Source organism: Pteronotus mesoamericanus, unplaced genomic scaffold, assembly GCF_021234165.1.
Source record: "Pteronotus mesoamericanus isolate MK-2021 breed Mesoamerican mustached bat unplaced genomic scaffold, CSHL_Meso_final scaffold_636, whole genome shotgun sequence".
NCBI lineage: Eukaryota > Metazoa > Chordata > Mammalia > Chiroptera > Mormoopidae > Pteronotus > Pteronotus mesoamericanus.
Window position 1 is genome coordinate 1,367,213 of NW_026555324.1, and position 24,640 is coordinate 1,391,852.

Sequence of the window (24,640 nt, forward strand, 5' to 3'; positions counted from 1 at the left end):
CCTAACTTGACACCCGTGGAAAAAGAAAATGAACAAAGCCCAAAGTTAGCAGAAGGCATATCTTATTGTATTGTATTTGCCTTATTGCACTTTATATATAATTTATGTTGACATTGAGGTAAGACCCTCTACCCGCAAAAATATTGTCTTGCTGAAGACTAGAATAGGATTCGAATTTTCTGGCAATAAAAGCTTTTACAATTATATACATATTTTTAGACATAATGCAATTGTACACTTAATAAACTACATATATGGTAAAGATTACGTTAGTAAACATTACATTAATATGCACTAGAACACCAAAAATTTTATGTAATTTGTTTTACTGAGATATTTCACTGTATTGTGGTGGTCTGGAACCAAACCCACCAAACGCACAATATCTCCGAACTATGCTTGTAAGAAAGATCAAAGCAAAAGTAAGTGAAATAGAGACTAAAAAAAAAAAAAATTAGAAAAGATCAATGAACCTAAGAGATGGTTCTCTGAAAAGATAATCAAAATTCACAAAACTTTAGCTAGACTCACCAAGAAAAAGAGAGTCAAATAAATAAAATCAGAAATGAGACAAGAGACATTACAACAGAAATGCAAAAGATTATAACAGACTATGAACAATTATGCACCAACAAATTAGACAACTTGGGAAAATAGATAAATTTCTAGAAACATAACCTAGCGAGACTGAATCATGGAGAAATACAAAATCTGAACAAGCTGATTACTAATAATACATTGAGTCAGTAATGAAAAACCCCGCAACAAACAAAAGTCCAGGACCACATAGCTTTACAGATGAATTCTACCAAACATTCAAAGAATAATTAATTCCAATCCTTCCCAAACTCTTCCAAAAACTAGGAGTTAGGGAACAACACTTCCAAATTCAACTTATGAGGCCATCACTACCCTGATGGCAAAACCAGATCAGGACATGACAAGAAAGGAAAATGACAGGCCAATATCCCTGATGAACATAAAAATACTCAAGAAATATTAGCAAACCAAACTTAGTAAACAATGCATTAAAAGGATCGTAAACCATCATCAAATGGTATTTATTCCAGGGATGCAAGGATCGTTCTACATCTGCAAATCAATGGGATACACCATCTTAACAAAATAAAAGATAAAAATCATATGATCATTTCAATGAATGCAGAAGAAGCATATAACAAAATTCAAAATCCATTTATAATAAAACTCTCAACAAAATGGCTATAGAAGAATGTATCTCAACATAACAAAGGTCATACATGACAAGCCTATAGCTAACATTTCACTCAATGGTGAACATAGAAGTTTTTTGGTTTTTTTTTTAAGATCAGAAACAGGACAAGGATACCCACTCTCACCACTTTTATTCAACATAACATTGGAAGCTCTAGCCAGAACAATTGGTTAAAAGAAAGAAAGAAAGAAAGAGAAATAAAAGTCACCCAAATTGTAAAGAAAGAAGTAAAACTGTCACTATCCTCAGACATGATATTTTACATAGAAAGCCCTAAAAAATCCACTAAGAACAGTTAAATATAATAAATAAATTCAGAAAAGTTGAAGGATACCATTCTATGCACTAATAATGAATTATTAGAGAGGAGAATTGAAAAAACTATTCCATATTCAGTTGCATCAAAAAGAGTAAAACTAGGAATAAATTTAACCAAGGAGGTGAAAGATTTGTACCATGAAAAGTATAAGATATCAATCAAATAAATTGAAAATCATGGAAAGATATTCCATGCTCAGGGATTGAAAAAATCAATATTGTTAAAATGTCTACACTACCCACTCTACAGATTTGCGCAATCCCTATCAAAATTCCAATGGCATTTTTCACAGAAATAGAACAAATAATTCTAAAATTTGTATGGAACCCTCACAACCTCAAATAACCAAAGCAATTTTGAGAAATAACAACAACGTTAGGGAAATTATGCTCTCTGATTTCAAACAGTACTATAAAACTATAGTAATCAAAACAGTGTGGTATTGGTATAAAACAGAATAGAAAGCTGGGTTTGAAAAAGGTGAAGGGATTAGGCAAAAATATGGTGATTACCAGAGGCAAAGTGGGTGGGGCAAGGTAGAACAGGATAAAGAGGGGGTAAATGGTGATAGAGGGAGACTTGACCTGGGGCAGTGAACACACAATATAATATACAGATGATGTGTTATGAAATTGTATACCTGAAAACCTTTGTAATTTTATTAACCAATGTCACCCCAATAAATTAAATTAAAAAAAAATCCAAAACATTAGTTCAAAAAGACATATGCTTCCCTATGTTCATTGAAGCTTTGTTTATAATTGCTAAGATATGGAATCAACCTAAGCATCTATTGACAGATGACTGGATAAAAAATATGTGGTACATATACACAATGGCATATTACTTGGCCATAAAAAGGAATGAAATCTCACCATTGGTGACAACACAGGTAAACATAGAGGATATTATGCTCCATGAAACAAGTCAGACATAGAAAGACAAAGATTTCACTTACATGTGGAATCTAAAGAACAAAATAAATGAACAAATAAAACAGAAAGAAACTCATAAATATTGAGAACAAACGGATGGTTGCCAGAAGGGAGGGGCATTAGGGAGATGGTGAAAGAGATTAAGAAGAACAAATTGGCCGTTACAAATACAGGGTAGAGAATATAGTCAACAATATTGTAATAACTATGTATTGTATCAGGTAGATTCTCTAATTAGTAGGGGATTGACTTTGTAAAGTGTATAAATGTCTAAACATTACGCTGTACACCTGAAACTAATATAATATTAAATGTCAACTGTAGTTGAAAAATAAAAAAGTTAATAATAAATAAATGGAAAATTTAAAATGTGTATAATTTAGTGGTTTTAGTATATTCATTTACCTCTTATTTTGCAATATTACAAATGTCATATGTCAAGTGACCATTTGCATGTATGTCTATTTTGGTATTTTCTGTTATATTCCATATATCTGCTTTTTTGTCCCTGATCTGATACCGTACAGTCTTAATTGTTATACTTTCATAATCAGACTTGAAGTCGAGTAGAGCAAGTTCTCCCATTTTGTGCTTATTGAAAAATGTCTTTATTTTACACATCTGCATGCTGATGCATATTTAAAAATCAGCTTCTCAAGTTCCACACTTTTTATAAAAAGTTATTTTAAAATTGAAATTGCATCGATTCTATATGTCCAACTGGGAAAAATGGACACGTTTACAATGTCGAATGTTCCAACCCCTGAACATGGCAACTCCCTTTGCTTATGTCAGTATTTTTTAATGTTTCTAAAGTTCCATAATATCCATGGCAGAGGCTTTTTGTTCCTTTTTGTCAAATTTATTCCTATAATGTCATATTTTACGATACTTTTAAATTTTCTCTTTAAAATTTTTTTAGTGTACATGGTACTTAGAAATTCAGTAGAGTAATACATGAATTTTTGTATTGAGAAACCTCATGAAACTATGTAACCTGAAAATTTCTAATAAATTTTAAACCTAAAAAACATAGTTTAAAACATTTATTTCAATGTCTGCAACAGTTCAGTGATTTACAGTAAATGTCTCAGTAATTTTCAGTCTTCTTTTTAAATATAAGCATTTAAGACTATAAAATTTCCTCTAAATAATGCTTTATCATCCCACAAATTTAGATAGTTTACTATTTTCACTATGTTTAATTTCCATTACAGTTTCTCTTTTGACCCATGGGTTATCTGGAAGTGTCTGTCAAGTTTTAGGCATTTGAATTTTTTCTTATCAATGATTTTTAAAAATTTTTTAGTTTAATTGAACTGGGGGTCAGTGATCATATTCTACGTTATTTCTGCCACTGGGAAAAACTCTGCACTGAGATATAATTCACATACCACATGACCTGAGTTAGCTAAACTGCAGAGTTTGAAAGCGCAGTCCCCTAAACTGCCCTGACTTCCGATGCCAACGGCAAGTTCTGGGGGTTCCTTAAAGCACACTCAGGTTCATCAGTTTGCTAGAAGAATTCACGGAAATTTGTTATGCTCACACACTTTTTGAAGAGAAAGGGATACATAGTAGAATCAGCCAAGGGAAGAGGTACATGGAGCAGGGTCCGGGATGGTTCCAAACACAAAGCTTCTGCTGGCCTTTCCCGATGAAGCCAGGATGTGCTGTCCTTATGACATGGATGAGAGACAATATCACAGGGTAACTGCTCCAAGCCTGGTGTCATGGAATTTTATTGGGGCTCCGCTGCAGAGACATGACTGATTAACTGCTTGATGGCCCATGAGGCAATCTCAGTCTCCAGGTCAACCGACACGGCACAATCCAAAGCTCCCACCCTAAATCACGCTGCTGGTCTCTTTGGCACAGCCAAACTTCACGTAATGACTATTGAGTGAGGCTGCTTACACCTAAGACCCGGTGCGGTCACCTCCCAACCTTAACAACATCCGTAACATAGATCACCTTCCAGAAGGCAAGGGCAAAGGTCTGATCTCTCTTGGGCAAGGTCAAATACACATCATGAAGCTCACCCTTTTAAAGTATACACTTCAGTGGTTTTTAGTATGCTCAGAGCTGTGCAACCATCAACACTAATTCCAGAATATTCTCATTACCCCCAAAAGAAACTGCACTATTAGCAGTCACTCCCTACTTCTCCCTCATGCCTCCCCTGAGACCTTGGAAACCACTGATCTACTTCTAGCTCCAGGGATTTGACTATTGCAGACATGTCATAGAATATGTGGCCTTTTATGTCTTGTTTCTTTTACTTTGCATAATGTTTTCAGGCTTCATCCATGTTGAAGTATGTGGATCAGTACTTCATTCCTTTTTTATGGTTGAATATCATTCCATTGTATGGATATATCACATTTTGTTCATTGGTTGATGGACATAGGGGTTGTTTTCACAGTTTGATTACTATAAATAATGCTGCTATAAACATTTACATGCATATTTTTGTGTGGACATATGTTTTCAGTTCTCTTGGGCAGATAACCAGCCATAAGGCCAGCTTCTCCCCGGTGTCTCTTGGCCCATCAGTGCATCAAAACGGGCCTCTGCAGGGACGCACTCCCCTGCTGGGTAGAGAGACTCAACTTCCAAACTTTCTGCTGTTACCAACATCCGGGCTCCGGGGTGTCTGGGCTCTGAAGACAAATACGGGACGTGCAGACTAAAGGAGGGAGGTCGTAGTTATCCAAACCGGGATACTTGAAAATCATGAAAGGAAAAGAGAATCATTGTGCCATCAAAACTAAAGAATGGAAGGACCATGAAGGGTCACTTTTCCCAGCTCAGAATCAGACACTTTAGTTGCCTCTACAATGTCCCTGCTGAGTGGCCAGCAGGTGCTCCTGAAGGGAAGAGGCATTTTCTATAGCCTAGGCAGCCCCTCTAGATTCAAAACAATAGGTCATGTCTCACCTGGGGGAGTTGAAATCTATTTCTTTGCGGTGTCTACCTTAAAGCCCTAAAACACGTTCTTTTTTTCCCCCCTTTCACAGTTTACTGGCCCCCTAAACTTGGACCAGGACCATACAAAACTTTCTGCTCCCTGTTAACCGACTGGGCCCCTCAGAAGCCTGTAGTCCTGAACCCCCTTCTCTATAGTCCTTCCTTCACCTAAAGGCAAGCAGTTCTTTTCGTTATAAAATCCAACTCCTGAGCCCTGAGAAGCACCTTATAATAAACCCGAAGAGGAAATGAGTGGACGAATCCCTCTCACGGAGCAGGACAGGGAATGTCAGCTTGGCTTTGAAAGATCTCTCCACACAGCCCCCCGATGCCACCTACCGGCTTTGGTGGCTCTCCCACAGCCGCTTCAAGCCTTGGTCAGCCACGCCTTCCACAATGAGGAGGTGGACTTTCCCATCCAGCAGATGGAAGCCGGTGAGCACATCCAGGTCCTGCCTCTCCTGGATCTTCGCCCGCACCTTGAAGGCTGACAGGATCTGCTGGATGCTCAACATAGGGCAGGAGTCCAGATCGAGGGCTTTGGCATTGATCAGGGTGATGTCCTGCAGCAGGCTGTACAGGAGGAAGGCCTTCCTGGAGTCAAATACGAAAATGATGCGGCCAAACTGGGTGCCTGCGAGGTCTGGATTGGCAGCTTCTGCCACGGCCCGGAGGGGCACCGTGATGTCCACTCGCAGCTTGAGCAGGGAGTTGGCCTCTAGGTAGTTGCCCATGGGCATTGGGCCGTGATGGAGGGCATCTGTAGGGACACTAAACCCCATGACCTTCCTGCTTCTGCTGTCCTGGCCCTGGTGTATGTGCTTGGGCTCACAGCTGTGGATGGGGACAGCCAAGTTCAAGTACTTGTGGCCGAGGAGGAGGTCAGCAAAGCTGACCTGGGCGACTCCGTAAGGGTCCCACATCTTGTTTTGGGATTCAAAGGGATTGTTCTTTGTCTCTTTGGGAGAGATGAGAGCCTGAAAGTTAATGTATGAATCCAGAGGGTCCTCCCCAAACAGAGTGGGCTTCCGGGAATACTCCTCTGACTTTCGGTCCCGGTCATGAACTTCTACCACCATAGGAGGGCCCTCCAGGTATTCCCTCAGGTCATTGGGATGCATTGCCCCAAGGAAGATGACATTGATGTCCTGGAAGGAGACATGGCTTCCATGAGGCTGCCCCTCAGTCTGGTGAACCGGAGTCTTGTGAAACTGGTACCTGCAGTACACGGGGGTGCAGAGCCTCTATGAGAGAGCAGGGAGACATCAGGGCACTGGGCTGCAGTGGCAGTCACTCTGTCCCTCCCCTGCAGGAAGCCTCCCCCTGCAGGGGGCTCCAATCCCAGGGCCACCCGCACCGCCCCCAGCCCCTGAAGTCTGGGTTTCCTCATGCCAATGAGAGAGGACTGAGCGACATATGTCCAAACATCAAGATGGTGGCTGGCACAAGAAAAGGGCTCAGAAATATTTGTCACGATGTCTTCCTCCCAAACCGTGAGTGCCATCAAGACAGGGCATGTGCCTTTTCCACATCTATATTTCTTGCTCTTAGCCCAAGGCCAGGCAAAGAAAAGGGGGACACAAGTGAACCATATTTTCCAGGCATACATCTGGGGCCACTGGCATAGGCTCACCTTTACCATGGTAAGCATCCAAGTGGAAGGCTGCCACAGGGGAGGAAAGACTCAGAGAGGTTTGGGGCTTAAGAGGGCATGGAAAATGAGATGGAAGGAGGGGCGGGGCTGAAAATAGGGAGCCCTGCATGTCTGGATCATGGTGCTAAGATTTTATGATCAAAAACTAACCATTGCACAAGTTTGTGGTCCAAATTCATACTTCAACTGTCTTAGTTACTTTATGCTGGTGCTGAAATTTTATTTTAAAACAATCCTGGGTTGGTTGTGCTCCCAGGTACCTGGGGGAAGTTACTAAGAAAGCTTTCTGGAGAAATCCACTTTCAACCTATGCCTCAAAGAACTCCACAGAGAAAGTTTCATTGAATGTGAGATCAAAGTAAAAATCATAAAGCATCTAAGAGAAAAAGGGACTACTAGCAAAACCAGATGCACAAAGGCATTAAAGTATTAAAATAGATGCATAAAACAAATATATTTGTTATGTTTTTAAAAACTTAAAAATCATGAAGGTCAAATCTATTAGAATTCTATTTACTAGTAATGAATAATTTAAAAAATTTAAACATTACCTACAATAGCATAAGTTTTTATAAAATCCTTAAGAAATTAAATGGAAGATGTTTAAGTTAAGACTCATATACTGAAATCTGTAATACACTGTAGACAGAAGTTGAAGAAAATCTATACATCAAAATATAGGCATCCCTATGTTCATTTTAGCATTATTTATAATAGCCAAGATATGGAAGCACCCTAAGCATCCTTTGATATATGAATGGATAAAGAAAACATGGTACATATATGTAATGGAACATTACTCCTGCCATAAGAAGAATAAAATCTTACCATTTGCAAAAAGATGAATGAACCTAGAGGGTATTGTGTTAAGTAAAATACTAAGTAAGGCAGAAAAAGATAAATACCATATTATTTCACTTATATGTGAAATCCCAAAAAACAAAATAAATGTGCAAACAAGACAAACTCATAGATACACAGAAAAAGCTGGGGGTTGCCAGAGGGAAGGGGGTTGGGTTTCTGGGTGAGCAAGGTGAGAGGAATGAGGAAGTTCAAATTGCCAGTTATAGAAATAGCCATGGGATGTAAAGTACAGCACAGGACATACAGTTAATAATGTTGTAGTAAGTATGTAAGGTGCCAGATGGGTACTAGACTTACTGGGTCACGATCATTTTATAAGGCATACAAATGTCTAATCACTGTTTTGTCCATCTAAAACTAACATAATATTATATGTCAACTGTAATTGAAAAATAAATTAAAAAGTGAAAAATTGAAGAGAAAATTAGTGAACTGAAATATATAGCTGAATGGATTACCCATGTTTACACAAAAAAAGACAAAGATATAAAAATATAAAGGAATGATGAAGAGGAAATGGAAGAGAATGAGATTAGATCTAACATACACCTAACTGGAGTTTCAGAAGACAATTATTGTACAAATAGAATAACAGAAAGGTAAATCTAAAAAAGATAAGGATAGGGAATTTAAGAACACATCAAAGACACGAATCCTCAGGCAGAAGATGCCCAACTATTCCTCCCATCATTCAGCCTTTCTCAAGAAGCTACAGGAGGATGTGCTCCAGCAAAACCAGAGCGCAAACGAAGCAACAGGAAGACACAGAATCCAGGGACAGGGATCCCACCAAGAGAGGGAAAAGGGCATTTCCAAGATAAACAGCAGTGCCCAATGTGGCTTGTTCACCGTGAGCGGGCCCTGCTTCCGCCACAAGAAGCCTGGGGCTCCTGCTGAGGGGAGGGTCGCCGGGGACTCCTGGGGGCAGTGGGAGACCACCAGACGTGCTAGCTCCTCATCCCAGAAGCCCGACCTCTTTTATGTCTTGCTCTGAGATCCTCAGCGGGGAAACGGGGATGATTATACATCTCCGGTAGGGCCCCTGGGGGGATACGAGAGGACCCGCAGCGGGGCGTTGGCTGGGACAAGGAGCCCTTGCGTCAGTTTATCTGGGTCATTCTTACCTCTAGTTCATGGAAGGGCACGGGTTGCGATGGGAGGCAGGAAGCTTTTTTGATCTTTATGATCAGGGGGTTTAAGTCCTGCTTTTGCTCCTCTGTCATGATAGGACCTTCTGGTTTTAAAGTCAAAATACAATCTAGAATGTTGGCAGACCTTTCGCTGCTTCGACTCACAACAGTCTGGCATCCTGGGTGGGGGAGGGGATACACGATACACACAGCATGAGATGGTTACTCATGACATTCCCAAGACAAGCACAGAGGGACTAGTAAGCCGAGAAGAGCCAATGATAAAATTACAACAAAAAGGAAATCTTAAAAAAAAAATGAATTGGGAAACACATGCAGGCAGCATGTTATACATCAGTTTCTCTAATTAAGTTTCCATAAATTCTCTAAGGGGATTTAATCTTTGTAATTTAATCTTGATGACCATCTTGTAAGATAAGCAGTTCCTGAATCACCTACAGGATACAATAAGGAATACAGATACTTGGGTGCCACCCAGAACACTGGACTTCACACTGTGGTTTTTGAAAGCTCCCCAGGTGACTTAGACCCACCATCCTAGACTTGTGCTGTGTAGTGGAGTAGCCACTGGCTATATGCGGCTACTGAAATTTTAAGTAACTAAAATTAAATACAATTTAAGATGCAGTTCTTTCTTCATATGAGTCACATCTCACATGCTTAGTAGCCTTGTGTGGCTATGAGCTACTGGATTGGACAATGCAGAATATCTCTATCACTGTAGAAAGCTCTGTGGGAGAGTTATGCTCCAGGCTATCATTTTAGAGTAAACACATTCAAGAACAAATCAGGCTAACGTCTTTATTGGTGTCCATTGGTGTCGCTTTAATGGCTGTGGTCTACTGAGAAAAGCATATTGAGGTACAACATAACTGATGCATTTGAGCCACATCAAGCATGGCAGACCTCCCACTATGTTGGTTTTGCAATAGTGTGACCAGAATTGAGCGGCTGCGTGGCCCACAGGTAGCTGTGGGAATGCTTTTCTCATAAAAGGTGTCCACTCATTTCACCAGCTGGAACCATACTGGTGGAGGGGGAAAAGAAATGCAAAAAGCTGCAGTTTTGCAAGCAGGGAGGTTCTAGGGCTGACTGTCAGCAGTCACATGACCCACAGCAAGTTAGAAGCTCAATTTATCCATGTGCAAAACGGACACAGACACCACCTTTCCAAGGGTTGGGCATGTGAAGGTGCCAGGAAGACTGTCCAGCACATAGTATATGCTAAAAAATCAGTTCTATTCTTTTCAAAATGCTTGTAAATGTATTTCTAGGTCCCATAAAAACCCAGTCCCTTGTGCTCAGAAAGAGCAGGCACTTCCGAATCAGTCGCAGGCCGGCGTGTGCAGCTGTTTGCATGGGCACCGAGCATCTCCTGGGAAAACCCTCCCTGCTCCCCCGTGATTCTCTTCAACAGAGCCAACTCAGTAAGGCTGTGACTTATTATGGTTTGGGTTCTGGAAGTCTGTAAGCTTCTTCATATGGAAGATTGGCCAGTTTAGGCAAAAATCTCCAGAACAAATATGTAGTCAAATCATCATTCAGAAATTTAGGAGGGTGTCAACCATAATTAGGGCAAGGTTTTTCAGCCTCAGTACTACAGACATTTGGGGACAGATAATTCTTTGTTATGGGGACATTTAGCAAGTTCCCACTAGATGCCAACAGCACCTGGCTCCCATTTGTGATGACCAAAAATGCCTCCACCCACTGCCAAATGTCCCCTGCGGGGCACAAGCGCCTGAGCTGTGGTCCACTGTCTCGGGACAAGGGGAAAGGTCCAGGGACTGGACGCTGTGTGGTTTGCACACTTACAACTGCTAGACTGGAACACGTGTTAGTGCCACGTGTTTAATCCTCAAACAACGCTGTGTGATTTCTGTGAGCTCTGCTTTGAGACAGAGGGGAAACTGAGGCCCAGACATGTTAAGTAATCGTCCAAGGTCTCTTGGCTAATTACTGTTGGAACCAGTGTATAAAGCAGTCCTGCTTGGCTAAGGTTGGCCCCTCCATTATACAATGAAAATAAGAGTGTATTTCAAACACAGAATCTTTCTAGAATCTTGCTGGGTTACCAGCTAGCCAGTATTTACCTCTAAGGTATGCAAAATCTTGGGCTATTTTGAAACTGAAGGTAATTACTAAAAATAATCATGCTGGTTTGGAAATACGTCTTACGCTATGACAGCAAAGACAAACATACAATTGGCCTGCGGGCCAGAGCATCCTCAGTGTACCGCCGTCAGCCATGATGTGAGGGCAAAGGGGAGGTTATCCCACTGTTCTCCTAGCTGGATGGCCACCCGCCTGCATCCAGCCACCCCGTGTGGTGACAGATGCCTCTGCCGCCTCTACGCCAGCGATCTCTCTGGGTCCTACTGTGTGCAAGCAGTTCACACACACCATCTCAGATAATCCTCACCACAGCCCTCGGCGGCAGGAATGATCACTCCCATTTTACAGATTAGGAATCTGAGACTCAGAGAAAGCAGGTAACCTGCAGGTAATTGGTTGAGCCAAGATTTGGCCCATTTGTTATCGAAGCTCTTGTAATAACTGTCACATTACACAATCATGACAGCACAGGTGAGAGGCAGGGGAGGCACAGGGCCCTCTTGGCTACTGTCACTCTGCTGGAAACCGCCACACGAGGCAGGCCAAGCTCACATGAATTTGTTTTTCTCACAGCAAATTGAGCGAGCAGAGTCAGGCAGGTCACCCCAAGCTCAGCCACCCAGAGAACCACTGGTTCCTCTTGGGGACTCAAGGACCGTGAGTCATGTCCCCCGATGTCTCCACCAAGCAGAAGCATGTGACGACCATGTGGTGACCCGGTCCTTCCAGAACACAGTACGAGAGCTGGAGAGAGAGTCCCTGAGATATCACTTCTCTAGAAAGGATTCGGACACAGAGGGGAAAGCTGAGGTAGTCAGTCTGACAGGCTCAACCTGACGTGAGAGCTGATGTTCATAAATCCATTTAAAAGTGAAAAATAAAAAGTGAAAAGAATTTCCTCAAAATGCATCCATATCGACCCAGGAGCCTGTGAGAATTAGCATTTTCCCAGCACCTGTGGAACTGGACGCCGGGTCCGTCTCAGAGAAGACCTAGGCCTGCACTTCTGCAGAGTGGCCAGTAGAAGGAGCACATGCACCACAATGGCCTCCGCCGGAAAAAAACCCCACAGTGAAGTAGGTGTGAAGCTATTCTTTAAGGAGAAACACGAAAGGGTTCTTTTGGCCACGTTACCCCCTTTTGTTAAAGACAAAGTCACATAATTTTACCCAAAATATATCCTGAGCTTTCCATCATCAAAACATATGAATTTAATTAATACCTATTTATTAGTCATCAAACTGTGGAAAACCTACTTTGTAACTTGTGATAGATCTTACAAAGCAAAACAATCAAACCCTTGTTCTGTCACTGAGCTGTGTGACCTCAGGTAACTTACTTAACTTCTCTGAGTTTTGATTCCTCACTGAAAAAAATTGGTGACAATGGCAAGCACCCCTGACACCACCACCACACGTTCGTTGGCAAGACCGGAGTTTGCTGTGAGAAGTAAAAGCTGGAACATAAATACAAGCTCCCTTTCCTAATTTCCGTTATTAGATGTTTTTGTAAAAATCTGTAGAAACATGTTTATAAAAAGCAGCATCTTGTTTAGCAAAACGGCAGGATTTGTTATTTTCACAGATTTTCTTAGACTTTGAAATTTGACCTGGGTTCAAATCCATGCTTCATACTGACTCATTATGTAATCTTTAAAAAATGTATTTAACTTCTCTGTGCCTCCATTTCCTCAATATATAATAGAGACATTCCCACTTTGCTAAGGTGGCTTTGAGCATGAAGTTAGGTAGCATAGAGCACATGGTCACCATGAGCATCCTGTTTATGGATTTGTGGTCACATGGGACAAATACCAGAAACTGTCAGGAACCGGTGTGGCTACCTGCGAGGAGCGGCATCACCGCCAGCTGGATGGAGAAGCCTCGGCCCCGCCTTCGGTGGTCTTCTGTGTCCTCTTCTGCCGAATATTTCTTCCTTCTTCTATGGTTTTTCTTTTCCCTGTCTGATTCTTTCCATTTAACTGTGAAATCAAAAGAGGGAGCTAAGCCTTAAGAAGAGCTCATGTTCAAGCTGCCACACGTGAACACACACATGCTGCAGGGTTCAGGAAGGTTCTGGAAGCTCCGTGAAGTCACAGATGGTTCTTTGTCCTGCTGCCCCTTCCCAGGAGCCAGAATGTCTAGATGTGGGTAGCTGACCAGTTGTCAGTTACATGCAGGAAGAAACTGAAGGGTGTTCTGACTCCCCACCTGCTACTCCCTAGAACATGGGCAGAAGGGGCTAAAGTTACCCTGAGCTATTGGTTCCGTTGTATAAAGGCCAATGGAATAAACTAGGAAGCCCCAAACCAGAGCCACACGTAAGGGGACTAAATAGATGCCAGAGGTGGCATTTCAAAAGAGTGTGGAGGAATGGACTGGTCAATTAATTACATTGACCACCCACTCGGTGGCAAATGAAACTGTTGGACATCTTATGCCATGTGCAAAATAAATTGCAGATTAAAGGTGAAAAACAAAATCTTCAAAATTATTAGAGGGATACATAGGAGACCCTGCTGACGTTCAGAGGAGGCAAGATTTCTTAAACGTTACCAAAAGTACAATCTAGAAAGGAATAGTTAAGTGTTTTACCAAATAAAATACTGTGCATAGAGTCAAAGGCTAAGTTAACAGAGCTCAGAGCTCAGTCTGTAATGTTATCATGCCTGTAATTGACAATGCATAATTATCCAGACGATGTAAAAAATAAAGCTTATTAATCCATACGAAAACCTTGAAACCCAACAGAAAAACAGGGAAAGATAGACAAATAGGCAAATTATGAAAGAGGGTGACCAAAGAAGCATATGGGATGCTCGCACCCCGACCAGGAATCGGAACCAGCAAGCAGGCCCCTGACTGGCTTCTGCGGGCCTCTGCCTCTCCCCCGTCCGCCCTAGGAGCGCAGGCTTCTGCATGAGCAGTGCCTGCCACCGGGGAAACCCGCTTCCAGCCACACCTCTGTGATGGAGAATAATAGTTTCTAATTAAAAGCAACTGAAATTCTAAAATATCCAGGAATTCATTTATAGGAATTATGCACAATACCTACAGGAAGAAATAGAAAATTAACTCCATTAATAAAGTCATAAAGGAGGATGTGAATTAGGTGAAAAGATACAGCATGATCAGCGACGAGAGAACTTCTCAAGGTAAAAAATGTCAATTTCTCCTAAAATTAATCTATAAATTCAATGAAAAAACAATGTTTTTAAATTAAGATTTTTAAATAACATTTCCTGTTGGCTGTACCCATCCCATTCCCCCAGCCACCGGCTGGACATCCATTCTAACCATGGTCCCCCCCGAATCCGAGGGCACGCCTTCCCCAGGCCCTCCTTAGGCTCCAAGGGGCCAAGGGCAGGTGCGCTCTCAGCCAGAGAGGGCTGTGGGCTCAGTGTCCGAAGGTGTGGGTTGGGACCTTGGCTTTACCAACACTCCTCAAATCCCCAAGGATTCTGGCTTTAGAACTTTGTGCGAATTACTTAACCACTCAGTCACCTAGTGTGGAAAATGGAGAAAACGATCACTTGCCACTTCACAGTGATCATTACAAATATTAAACGAGATGAAGTAATAAATGCCAAAGCACACAGCCTGATGTAAAACACGTGCTCATAAACACAAGCATTCCTTTAACTTCACCTGGATTGCGTGAGCTGCAATGTAACTGAGTTTACTAAAAAGCTACATGGCTCATGGCGGGGAGCCTGCAGCATTAGTACAAGACAGGGCACCACTCCCACTCCCCCAAATATCATCGGTCCTTCCTTATGCAATTGTGGCAGGGTCTTCCGTTCTGAGGAGCTTTTCATCTTCCTTGGTACTCCTGGAAGAAGTTTCCAGCTCTGCTGAGTGAGACCCTGATATGTATTAACAAATATCTCCTGACATCTTGTTCCGTATTAGCTCACTAAGAAATGAGGGCCCTTTTCACATATTGTAATGCCAGCCCCAGGCAGAAGTTTGGCATGTGGTGAGCACTCAGTAAGAAGGTTTGTTAGCAGTGAGTGCGTAGCCCTGCCCAGTGTGGCTCCGTTGGTCGGGCATCACCCCACATCCGGTCAGGGCACACGCCTGGGTTGCAGGTTCAGTCCCGGTCAGGGGAACCAATCGATGTGTGTCTCTCTCTCTTCTCCCTCCCTTCCTCTCTCTCTCTAAAAATAAATAAATAAAATCTTTTAAAAAATTAAGTGAGTAAACGATTGAATATAGAGACTAATTATAATTATTTGGACAAATGGAGGCAAGAGGGGGCCTCTCATCCTTTATATAATATCCCACAAAGAAAAAAAAGAAGAAACACTGATTATCTATTTAACTATCCACTTCAGCACTGTTTACATTAGAGAATACTAAAAGCACTTCCAGGTTCCTAAGTTCCCACCTACAGGGAATGATTATGCAAATTATAGTGTTACCAGCAGATGAAGTAGTATTTAGCCACCACAAATAAAGTTTATGGAAAGTCCTGAAGGAAATTGGAAAGTATATGCAATAACATATTAATCTCAGAATACAAAATTATGTGTTCAGGATTCTATGTAGAAAAATCTTAGGAAAAAAGAAAGAAATTTGCCATAATACGATAAACCAAAATAGTACAATGCTTGTCCCTGATAATGGAATTATCGATTATTTTCCCTGCTTGTTCTATACTTTTTTTACATTCACTGAATTTCCGAAAAAACACACATATAACCTCTATAGTTAAAGAGTCTTTTTTTTTTTTTGGAAGCCACAAAAATAGAAACTAAAGAAAGAAAAAGCATCAACAACGAGAAGGGAGCGGTACAGAGGGCCACGCTTGCTTAGGCCTGGGACGGCGATTCAGCGCCGACAGGAGCCGCGGATGGATGCCGAGAGCACCGGGGCGCGCACTACGCCGCACCGCCCGGCAGTCACTGCCCTGCCGCGGGTTCTGCTCAGCTTGCCCGCCACGGTCATCTCTACTCACCATGCAGGGACTTCAAGGGTTTCTCTGCTTTTTCTGGTTTTCCTGAGCTATCCTGCTGGTTCCAGTCCTCTTGGGTGTGAACGCTTTGTTCAGACAACCTTCTCTGATTTAAAACCAGATGTTTCACTTCCTCTAGAATGCAGGATAAAAAAGAAAAGAATCGTGGCTTCACTCAACCAGAACTCTTTATGGAATGCCCGCTGTGTGGCAGTCGCTCTCCTGGTGTTGGCCTGGAGCAACCGGTAAGAGGGGCAGGGCTCCTGGCCTCCTGGAGTTGTCGCCGAAGGGGCTGCTTCAGGACACCAGGAAACTCAAACCTCCACTGGCGAGGGCTTCTTCCAGATAAGACCATTACGTAGTTGATGTGTGTTACTGCATTTAATCATGTACTTCACTGTAAGGAAAGCATTACTGCTTCCCCATTTTACAGGTGAGGAATCTGACATGTGAGTAGCTTTCCTGTGGACAGACAGCCTTAGCAAAGCCAGGACTACACCCAGAGCTTTGTGTCCCCAGCTGTGGGGATGATCCTGTCATGCGTGTCTTTCACTCCTGTCAACGTGGGGCTCTGCGTGCCCATGGCTGCACCCAGCATGTGTGGTGTGATGAATGAGCAAGGGAGTGAGTGGGCGAATGGAGACGATGGAAGCCACGAGAAATGTGTTGGTGTGGGGGAGAAGAGGTGAAATAGGTTGTGCTGAAGGAGAGAATAAAAGTTTGGAGAAAGAGATGAGGCTAAGAGCCCCCTAAGTATGGCCAAATGCCTACAATGAGGAAAAGCCCAATGTCTTCAGAGATCAGAGGACGGGCCAGGTGTGAGGCAGGAGTGACAACGAGAAAGGAGCCTTGGCAAACAAAGTACAAGAGGCCTTTAAGGCTGGACCCAGAAGTCAGGCTTGGTCCCCACGAAGGCACCAGGCAGCCAGGATAAAAGGTGGTAGAGAAAGACCATGGAACAATGACAGAAGAGCAGAGACAGAAAAAAAGCTGGGTGCACGGAGAAGAGCCACCTGGGGGGGTGTGGCCAAGAGTTGAGAACAGAGCAGGAGTCAACTATGACTTGGCGGGGGGGCTTCCAGGATGATGGTGTTTTTCTCCAATACTGAGACACCAAGAGGCCGAGCAGATTTCACAGGGGAGAAGCGCGAACCCTTGACGGGGATGCCCCCTGCAACAGCAGCAGGCTGGCGGCGGGCGGGTTCCGGCACACGACCTACCGCGCACCCCACAATTTCACCTCTCCTTTATAACAAACCTCTTAGGGTGCTTCCGCACTCCCCCAAAGCAAGAGTTTTAAGAAAAACATTTTTAAGTGAAAAAAGGACTTAAGACAACATGTATAATAAATGCATTTTTGTTAAAATTTTGTACCCACATATAAAATGACAGGGAAATGTTAGCAACGGCTATCTCTGATCAGGCATCATGTGATTCCAATTTTTTCTTCTTTTAGCTAGTCTACTTCTAAATTTTTTACGAAGCGAACATACACTGATTTTTCTAATAGAAAAAATCATTTAACGTAAGATGCAGGTGATGCTAAGCTTGGGCCAGTGTTTGAGGAAGGGCTGGTGCCCTTATGTCAAGGACACTAAGCAAAAAGGCCGTGGGCCCCCCCCTGTAGGGCCTTCAACGCCCTTCCTCCTTCATTTTCTGGCCAGCCAATCCCACTGACCCAGCCAGCCTTGGCACCCATGGCCCCTCCTTCAGGAAGCCTTCCTGATACACACGCCCCAGCCCCCCGCTCCAATGCCAGCCCACTGCAGGGCGGACGTTAACCAGGAATTCTCGCTCAGCAGCTCTGGGACAGGCCCTGGAATCTGCATTGTTTAGGCAGCCCTCCCAGTGCATCTAATGCAAGTGGCTTGGAGCCCACACTCTGAGGGCTTGGGTCTTTCCTTTGGTACAGGTGAGAAACGTTACCTGGATCCCATTTCCTCACACAGGAACCCTACGATTAGCCATTTAGATATGAACCAGTGATTCTCAGCAATGGGTGGTTTTGTTTCCCACCTCCTCAGGGGACAATGTCTAAAGAAATTTTTGATGGTCACTCCTGGGAGGCTACTTCTGGCAGCTGGAGGGATGCTGCCAAGGACTGTACAGTGCACAGGACAGTCCCATGACCAGGAATGATCAGACCTGGAATGGCGACAGAGCCGAGGACAAAAAAAACAACAACAACAAAACCCTGGATATAAATTAGAAAGATTAAAAGCTAGAAGTCCTAAGCACCCGATGTCAGAAAGTATCCTTGAGAAGTCAGGCTGGGGACCCAGAGAGAGGACAGGTTTTCAAGGTACAAAAAACTGGGTTCTGATTGTGGCACTGATATTCACTTCAAGCAAATGACAGTGTCACCATGCTTACTATAAAATGAGAATGATCGTACTTACCTGAAAGCCACTAACAACAGCAATAATATCACAACGTGTTCGCAGATGCATGTTGCTTTCACCTTTTAACAGCTCTTATAATGGGGATGCATCTTTATAGTGAATGCCATGGCATAATTTAATGGACAGTGTTTTATTATTTTTTTAAAATTCTTTATAGACAAATGGCTCGTGCCTGGGGGGTGGGGGAGGGACACTCCACTGCTGCCTCCATAAATCTGACCAGAGGAAGCAGGCACCTGCCCGAGGCCACCAGCTTCAGCAGGGAGACAGGACTGAATTCAGCTGTATGACTTCCAAGCCTGGGTCTTTCTACTCCTCCCAGTGCCCTCCTTCAGGGGAATTTAAAAGGAGACTTTAAAAGGAGACCTTCTGGGGTTGATATAATATTGACACAGGTAAGAGTCTAGAGGGTCTATGTGAAAATGCTAACATGGTATCTCAGAGTAGTGGGATTTTTTAAGTTTTACCTTTTGTTTTTCAGTATCCTTTTTTTTTTCCCTCCAGTGAACACACATTACTTATCCAGGGAGTCAGGCTTGGCAGGGGTGCCCATGTTAGCACTGCTGACGGACAGAGAGTCCCAAAAGGCGGAGCCTAACGTGCAGGCACGGACAGGCACGGCTCTCCTTCAGGCCCACGCGCCTCGGGACGGGGGACGTGGCACTGACACTGAAGCCCGGGCGGGCCCAGGAAAATGAGATCAAGGGGACGCCGGCTTTCTCCTGTTACTGGTGACAAGCCACAGCCCCTAGAAACATGTCAGATAAAACCCCAATACCTGACTTACCCAACGATTCTGCATCTTCTGAATGCCCGTCAGCTTTTAATCGATGATGCCTGACTTTTTTCGAAACCTTGTCTGCAGTGTCCCAGAGCCTCAAGGTTATTTTGTAAAAATTTAATTTCTTGAGTAATTCTTTCGTCATGTTGATGTTAAAAACTTGGCTCCATGACACCCAGACTTTGTCCCCTTCATGCCATGGCTTCACCGTCTGTGTAAAAAAAAAAAAAAAAAAAAAAAATACCGAGAGACTTTCAGGGCGGGCTGCTAGCAGGCTGGGGGGGTCCAGGAGCGCCCGCCACTGCCAGCCTCGCCCCGTGGGCTGGGAAGCCGGGTGCCGCTCTCCCCGCCTGGCCTCTGTGTCTCTCTCCCAGTTTCCAACTCACATCTGGAAATGGGAGTCATGGACTGGGTGCTGTCACCCCTCTGGTTTCCCTTGGGGAAAAAATCAAGTTAGAGCAATGATCTGGAAATAGTGTCCTTTCCAGAATCCCAGGCCCTGGGCGAACGGGGCCACGGCAGGAGTGCGTGCGCGCGCCGCCGGCAGCTGTGCACACTCGCGGGCTCGCGGGCTCACAAACACAGAAGGAAATCACGAGAGCTACAGAAACATTTGAAACACCAAAGAAATTATTAGGTAAAAATATCTAAATAAAAAATCATTGAATTGTATTATTAAGTCAGTGCAGATTGTCGTTCGGCAGGTCGGGGGTGGGGCCCAAGGTCCTGCATTTCTAGCAAGTTCCAGGGGAAGCGAGGACACTTTGCGTGGTGAATATTAGGCTGTACACTACATGCAAGGCTACACACCTTTAGTCCCGAATCCAGGAACACTTTGACGATTGTTGGAAGCACCACCAGGTCGACTTTCTTAGGCTCTTTATCATCAGGCAGAAGGAAATACTCAAGGTGGTAAAAATGGTGGCCCTTTCCAACAGGTTTGTCCATTTTAAGGTGTTTCCTATATTTTTCGACCAAATTTATAAACTTTCCTTTATGACCTAGAAGAGATAGATTTAAAAAGTCTTGCTTCAACTTCACGTGGGAAAGCAGAGCCGTCCCACAGTTGCCTGGAACCAAAGCCAGATGCTGCGGGAGGCTGCACGATGCTGCACCGCTTGCCTGGCTTGGGGGACAAGAGGCAGGTGCAGCCCTCCAGCCAGCAGAGTAGGAGGCTCCGCTGGGCTAGGACTAGGCACCTGGGCGCAAAATTTCAGTGCATGACTCTGGGAATGATGGTCTCTTTATATGTATCACCTTGGGCACTTCATCTGCCTCACCCTAGTCTTGGCAGTAAGGAGCAGGTTAAAAAAAAAAACAAAAACAACACAGCGCAATTGTGATTTGTGTAGTACCAGCAATATGAATAAGACTCTGAAGAACAACAGAGGAGTCAGGGGTAAACTCTGCCTGGGGTCGGGGGAAGCCCTTAGGGAACCTCAGCAGAGTCTTGTAGGAGGAGAGCTGGGAGGCATTCCAGAGAGAGGGCAGAGCCCAGCAAAGCCTCAGGAGTAAAGCTGCACAATGTGGGGTGAATGGGGAAAAACTGCACAGAGTAAGGCTGGGCTTCAGCCAAAGACCAGGGCTTTAAATTGAACCCCCCACAGGCTGGGGCTTTGCAGACCATAAGAAGATGCTTTAGGAGCTCCATAAATACTTAATACAAATTTCATTCTATATTTAAAGATGTGGTTTTAAAATGTCAAGCTTTTAACATCCAGGAGACTGCTTTCGTATTAATTTTGCACCACCAGAAGAGTTAGCTTGTGTACAGAGCTGGGAATAAAGCTTCTCTAGCCAGCCGTGGGTAAGCATTAGACTTTCCTGTGAAGGTGCAACTAATCAGATTGCTCGCTGCGCCTCGCAGGGCTGTTCTGATTCAATCCAAGTGGGTCAGCAGGTGGACATATAGACCCTCCGGTCAATAGGAGGAAAAATTGCTACAACCCCTTTGGTGGGCAATTTGACAATATCTATAAAAAATGTAAATGCACACAGAACGTCCTCAATATCATTGCTAGGCTTTGGACTTTGGGTGCAACCACATACACTGGTACCTCAGCACTCATCATTAGTCCGTTCCAGGACTCGTGCCGGGTGCCGAAAGTTCTGAGTTCCGAATGACAAAGCATTTTCTCTTGTGGGGTGGTGTTGTGACTCATGCGAATTCTAGCAAGTGCGACGAGCACTGAGCAAGCGCCGGGTGCTGAAGTACACATTTCTCGTCAAAATCTGACGAGTGCAGGGTTTGAGACAGTGAGTACTGAGGCATGACTATAATGGAACAAATTTTATCATAGGCTACTTGATATACTAATGTTTTTATGGCATCTCATCAATGTTATAATGAAATGACATTGAACAAAACAACATTATTCAAGGACCTGCTATACCTCAAACCCAGCAGTTCCACTTCTTGAGATTCAGGCTGCAGACACGCCCACACACCTGCGAAGAGATGTGCACACTAGGAGGGCTAGTCCAGGGTGGCGACAGAAAAAACTCGGAAACAACTTAAATGTCCACCGATAAGAGGCAGGATAAAGTAGAAACATACTCTACAGATGTTTCAAATAAAACATCAGCAAAGTAAAACAAATATGCTCACTTCCCTTAAGACATCTAAGACGTCAAATTTTTTAAAAGCAAATTTTAGAATAGAATGGGTAGAATCTCATTTCTCTTAAATAAACAATTTGTACAAACATTTATGAACAAATCCATACATACTCAGATATTGAAGGAAAAAACATTGAACCTAGAATTTTATATCCAGCCAAAGACATGTCCTCCAAAGATATTGGCATGATAAGAAGACTAAAAACAAAATAAATGAATAAATAAAACAGAAATACACTCCTAGATACAGAGAACAAATTGATAGTCACCAGATGAGAGAGGGTTGAAGGGATGGATAAAAAAGGTAAAAAGAATTAAGAAGCACAGGTTGCCAGTTATAAAAATGGTCATGAAAATGTAAAGTATAGGAAATAATAGTCAATAATGTTGTAATAACTATGTATGGATGCGGTCAGATTGCTGCTAGACCTATTGGGATAATCGCTGTGTAAAGTACGTAACTGATCACTATGTTCTACTCTTTAAGTAATATTGTGTGCCAAGAGTAACTGGAAAATAAATTAACAAAAATGACTCTCATAAATGCAAGGCCTCATAAACCTCTGCTGCACAGAGATATATTTTGTAAATACCTTTGGAAGACGCACCAAAGTAAGAAAAACCAGTCTATGAGATGCTGCAAGAGATGTGAGAGTTAACGCGATAGAGTAAGCACCAATTTTCTTTAGTTGGTGTTTGCCAGAAGTCTTTTGCTTGATATGCATAGACCCAAGAGAAAACATGGATAAAGGAGGTTACCATTTAGGACAAAAGATAATTCACCAAGAAGATTGGTCAGTTCTAAAGATGGTATACACCTACACAAATAACATCCAAAACATGTGAAGCAACTGTTGACAGATAGATACAAAGAGAAGCTAAAATTAATTATCATGGGGAAGGGGTAGTTTAAAGAAACAAAAAAAGTATATAAAAGGGGAATACTCTTCTGCTCCTGATCTTGGGGTTCAACCATATGACTTGCTTTGGCCAATAAAATGTTAGCAGGTGGGAGGTGCCAAAAGAGGGGTGCTTCGGTGACTGGGCTTGTCCTCTGCTGCGTCTCTGCTTTTCCATAATATGAGTGTCTGCATTGCCCACATGCCCAGAAGGAGGGTGACAGACACAGGAAGCAGAGAAGAGCCAGTGCAAGGAGCCCAGGCTGGATTCTCTAACCGGCTCATCCAGGAGAAGGAGGGATTCCTGCTTGATGCCAATGAACTGGGGAGCTGTTTTGGGTTTATTACACGGCATTGTTGCACTAATGAGCCATCGATATACTTTTATACCCAGAGATTCAATACACCTGAGAATCTGTACTTTAAATCAGGAAAAGAGGGGATGCACAATTAGCAGATGGGAACCAAGGCCTTAACCTCTCTGCCATTTCCTCATCTGCAAAAAGCAGAAATAGCATGACCTGCTTCTTAGGGTTAGTGTGTGAAGATCACACAACCACTTATTTGCCTGGCCCACAGTAGGCCCCCTAAAATTGCAGTTTCTTGCCTAAACTTTGTTCCTGGAATCCAGCACCCTACTTGGGAAAATAGGTGGAGGGAGCATGTGGCCTTAACTCCAGGAAAAAGTCCACCTGCATTTTGCAGAGAGTGTAGGGATTCTGCCCTGGCACTTACCGACATTCGCTGGGAAGGCCAGTGAGATGATGAATTTGCAGGGGACCACCTGAGGCATGTCGGAGATGAATGTGCTGGTGGCCCCGTCTGAGGACTCGATGCTGCTGTAATGCTGGTCAGAATCTGACTCCTGGGCCTGGGCCCGGACCTTCAGGTAGTCCTCCACATCACACTCGCTCACGGACGGGCAAAAGCTGCCCATGGAGGACACGAGCCCCATGCTCATCGTGTCCTCATCCTCCCAGTCCCAGGCGTTCAGTGACATCTTGCAGAGTGCCTCGCCTCGCCCGGCACTCCTTGCTGGAAGAGACAAGGTGCTTTTGTCAGCACCCTCTGCTCCCAGGAGTTCAGCCCGGCCTATTTCAGGAACGAACACCATTCTCCCTCCTCCCTCCCTTCATCCTGCTCTCCGTTGAATGGCCAAGGCCTCAGACACTGCCTGGCATGCAGTAGGCACTCAATAAAGTTAGTCAATGAATGGATGAACCACAGAGAATGGTCCTGGTAGTAATTCTGATAATGAGCAGCCCCAGTTTCTCCAACTTGAATTTTTGCCCTCTCCTGGCCCCAGCTGCAATAATTTGGCACTTCTGGAATGCCTAAACTGAGGGAGTGCAGTTCCTCAGGAACCACGCGGGGAGGGAGCAGAATCTCCCCTGCTTCTGCTCAGAGAGGCCCGGGGTGAGCCGCTAGCCAGGCCAGGAGGTAGCATGTGCAAATGCCTGGCCAGGCAAAGGAGGGCGAGAACCCCGAGGCAAGGCACAGAAGGGCATTGAGGGCGGGGGGGGGGGGGGGGGGCGGTTCAAGACACAAGGAAGCAGAACCTGGACTAAAGCTAAGAAAAGGATGCAGCGAGGGGGCGGGGATGGAGGCAGGTGGGAAACACGGCCCCCTCAAGGCTCCCACGGTACCTGCACGTGGATGACCTGGTCAACGGCCCGGACTCCGGCCGAGGCGTCAGTGGGCTCGCACAGCCACCGCACAGCCAGCTGCCTGGGCGAGGAGG

At 43.9% G+C, this 24,640-nt stretch overlaps 1 protein-coding gene across 1 annotated transcript in view; it reads right to left on the reverse strand.

Annotated features, from left to right (window-relative positions):
* The window catches only part of CFAP92 (cilia and flagella associated protein 92 (putative)), a 37,304-nt gene extending 13,405 nt beyond the window's left edge, over positions 1 to 23,899 (reverse strand). Inside the window, exons 1-9 of the mRNA XM_054562132.1 lie at positions 23,635 to 23,899; positions 20,192 to 20,382; positions 19,379 to 19,592; positions 16,202 to 16,333; positions 15,022 to 15,107; positions 13,453 to 13,462; positions 13,086 to 13,223; positions 9,101 to 9,285; positions 5,798 to 6,702 (exon numbers count right to left, since the gene is read on the reverse strand). Of these exons, the coding sequence (XP_054418107.1) occupies positions 5,798 to 6,702; positions 9,101 to 9,285; positions 13,086 to 13,223; positions 13,453 to 13,462; positions 15,022 to 15,107; positions 16,202 to 16,333; positions 19,379 to 19,592; positions 20,192 to 20,382; positions 23,635 to 23,899 (2,126 nt within the window). The remainder of the gene's footprint in view (positions 1 to 5,797; positions 6,703 to 9,100; positions 9,286 to 13,085; positions 13,224 to 13,452; positions 13,463 to 15,021; positions 15,108 to 16,201; positions 16,334 to 19,378; positions 19,593 to 20,191; positions 20,383 to 23,634) is intronic.
* Positions 23,900 to 24,640: the final 741 nt, after the last annotated feature.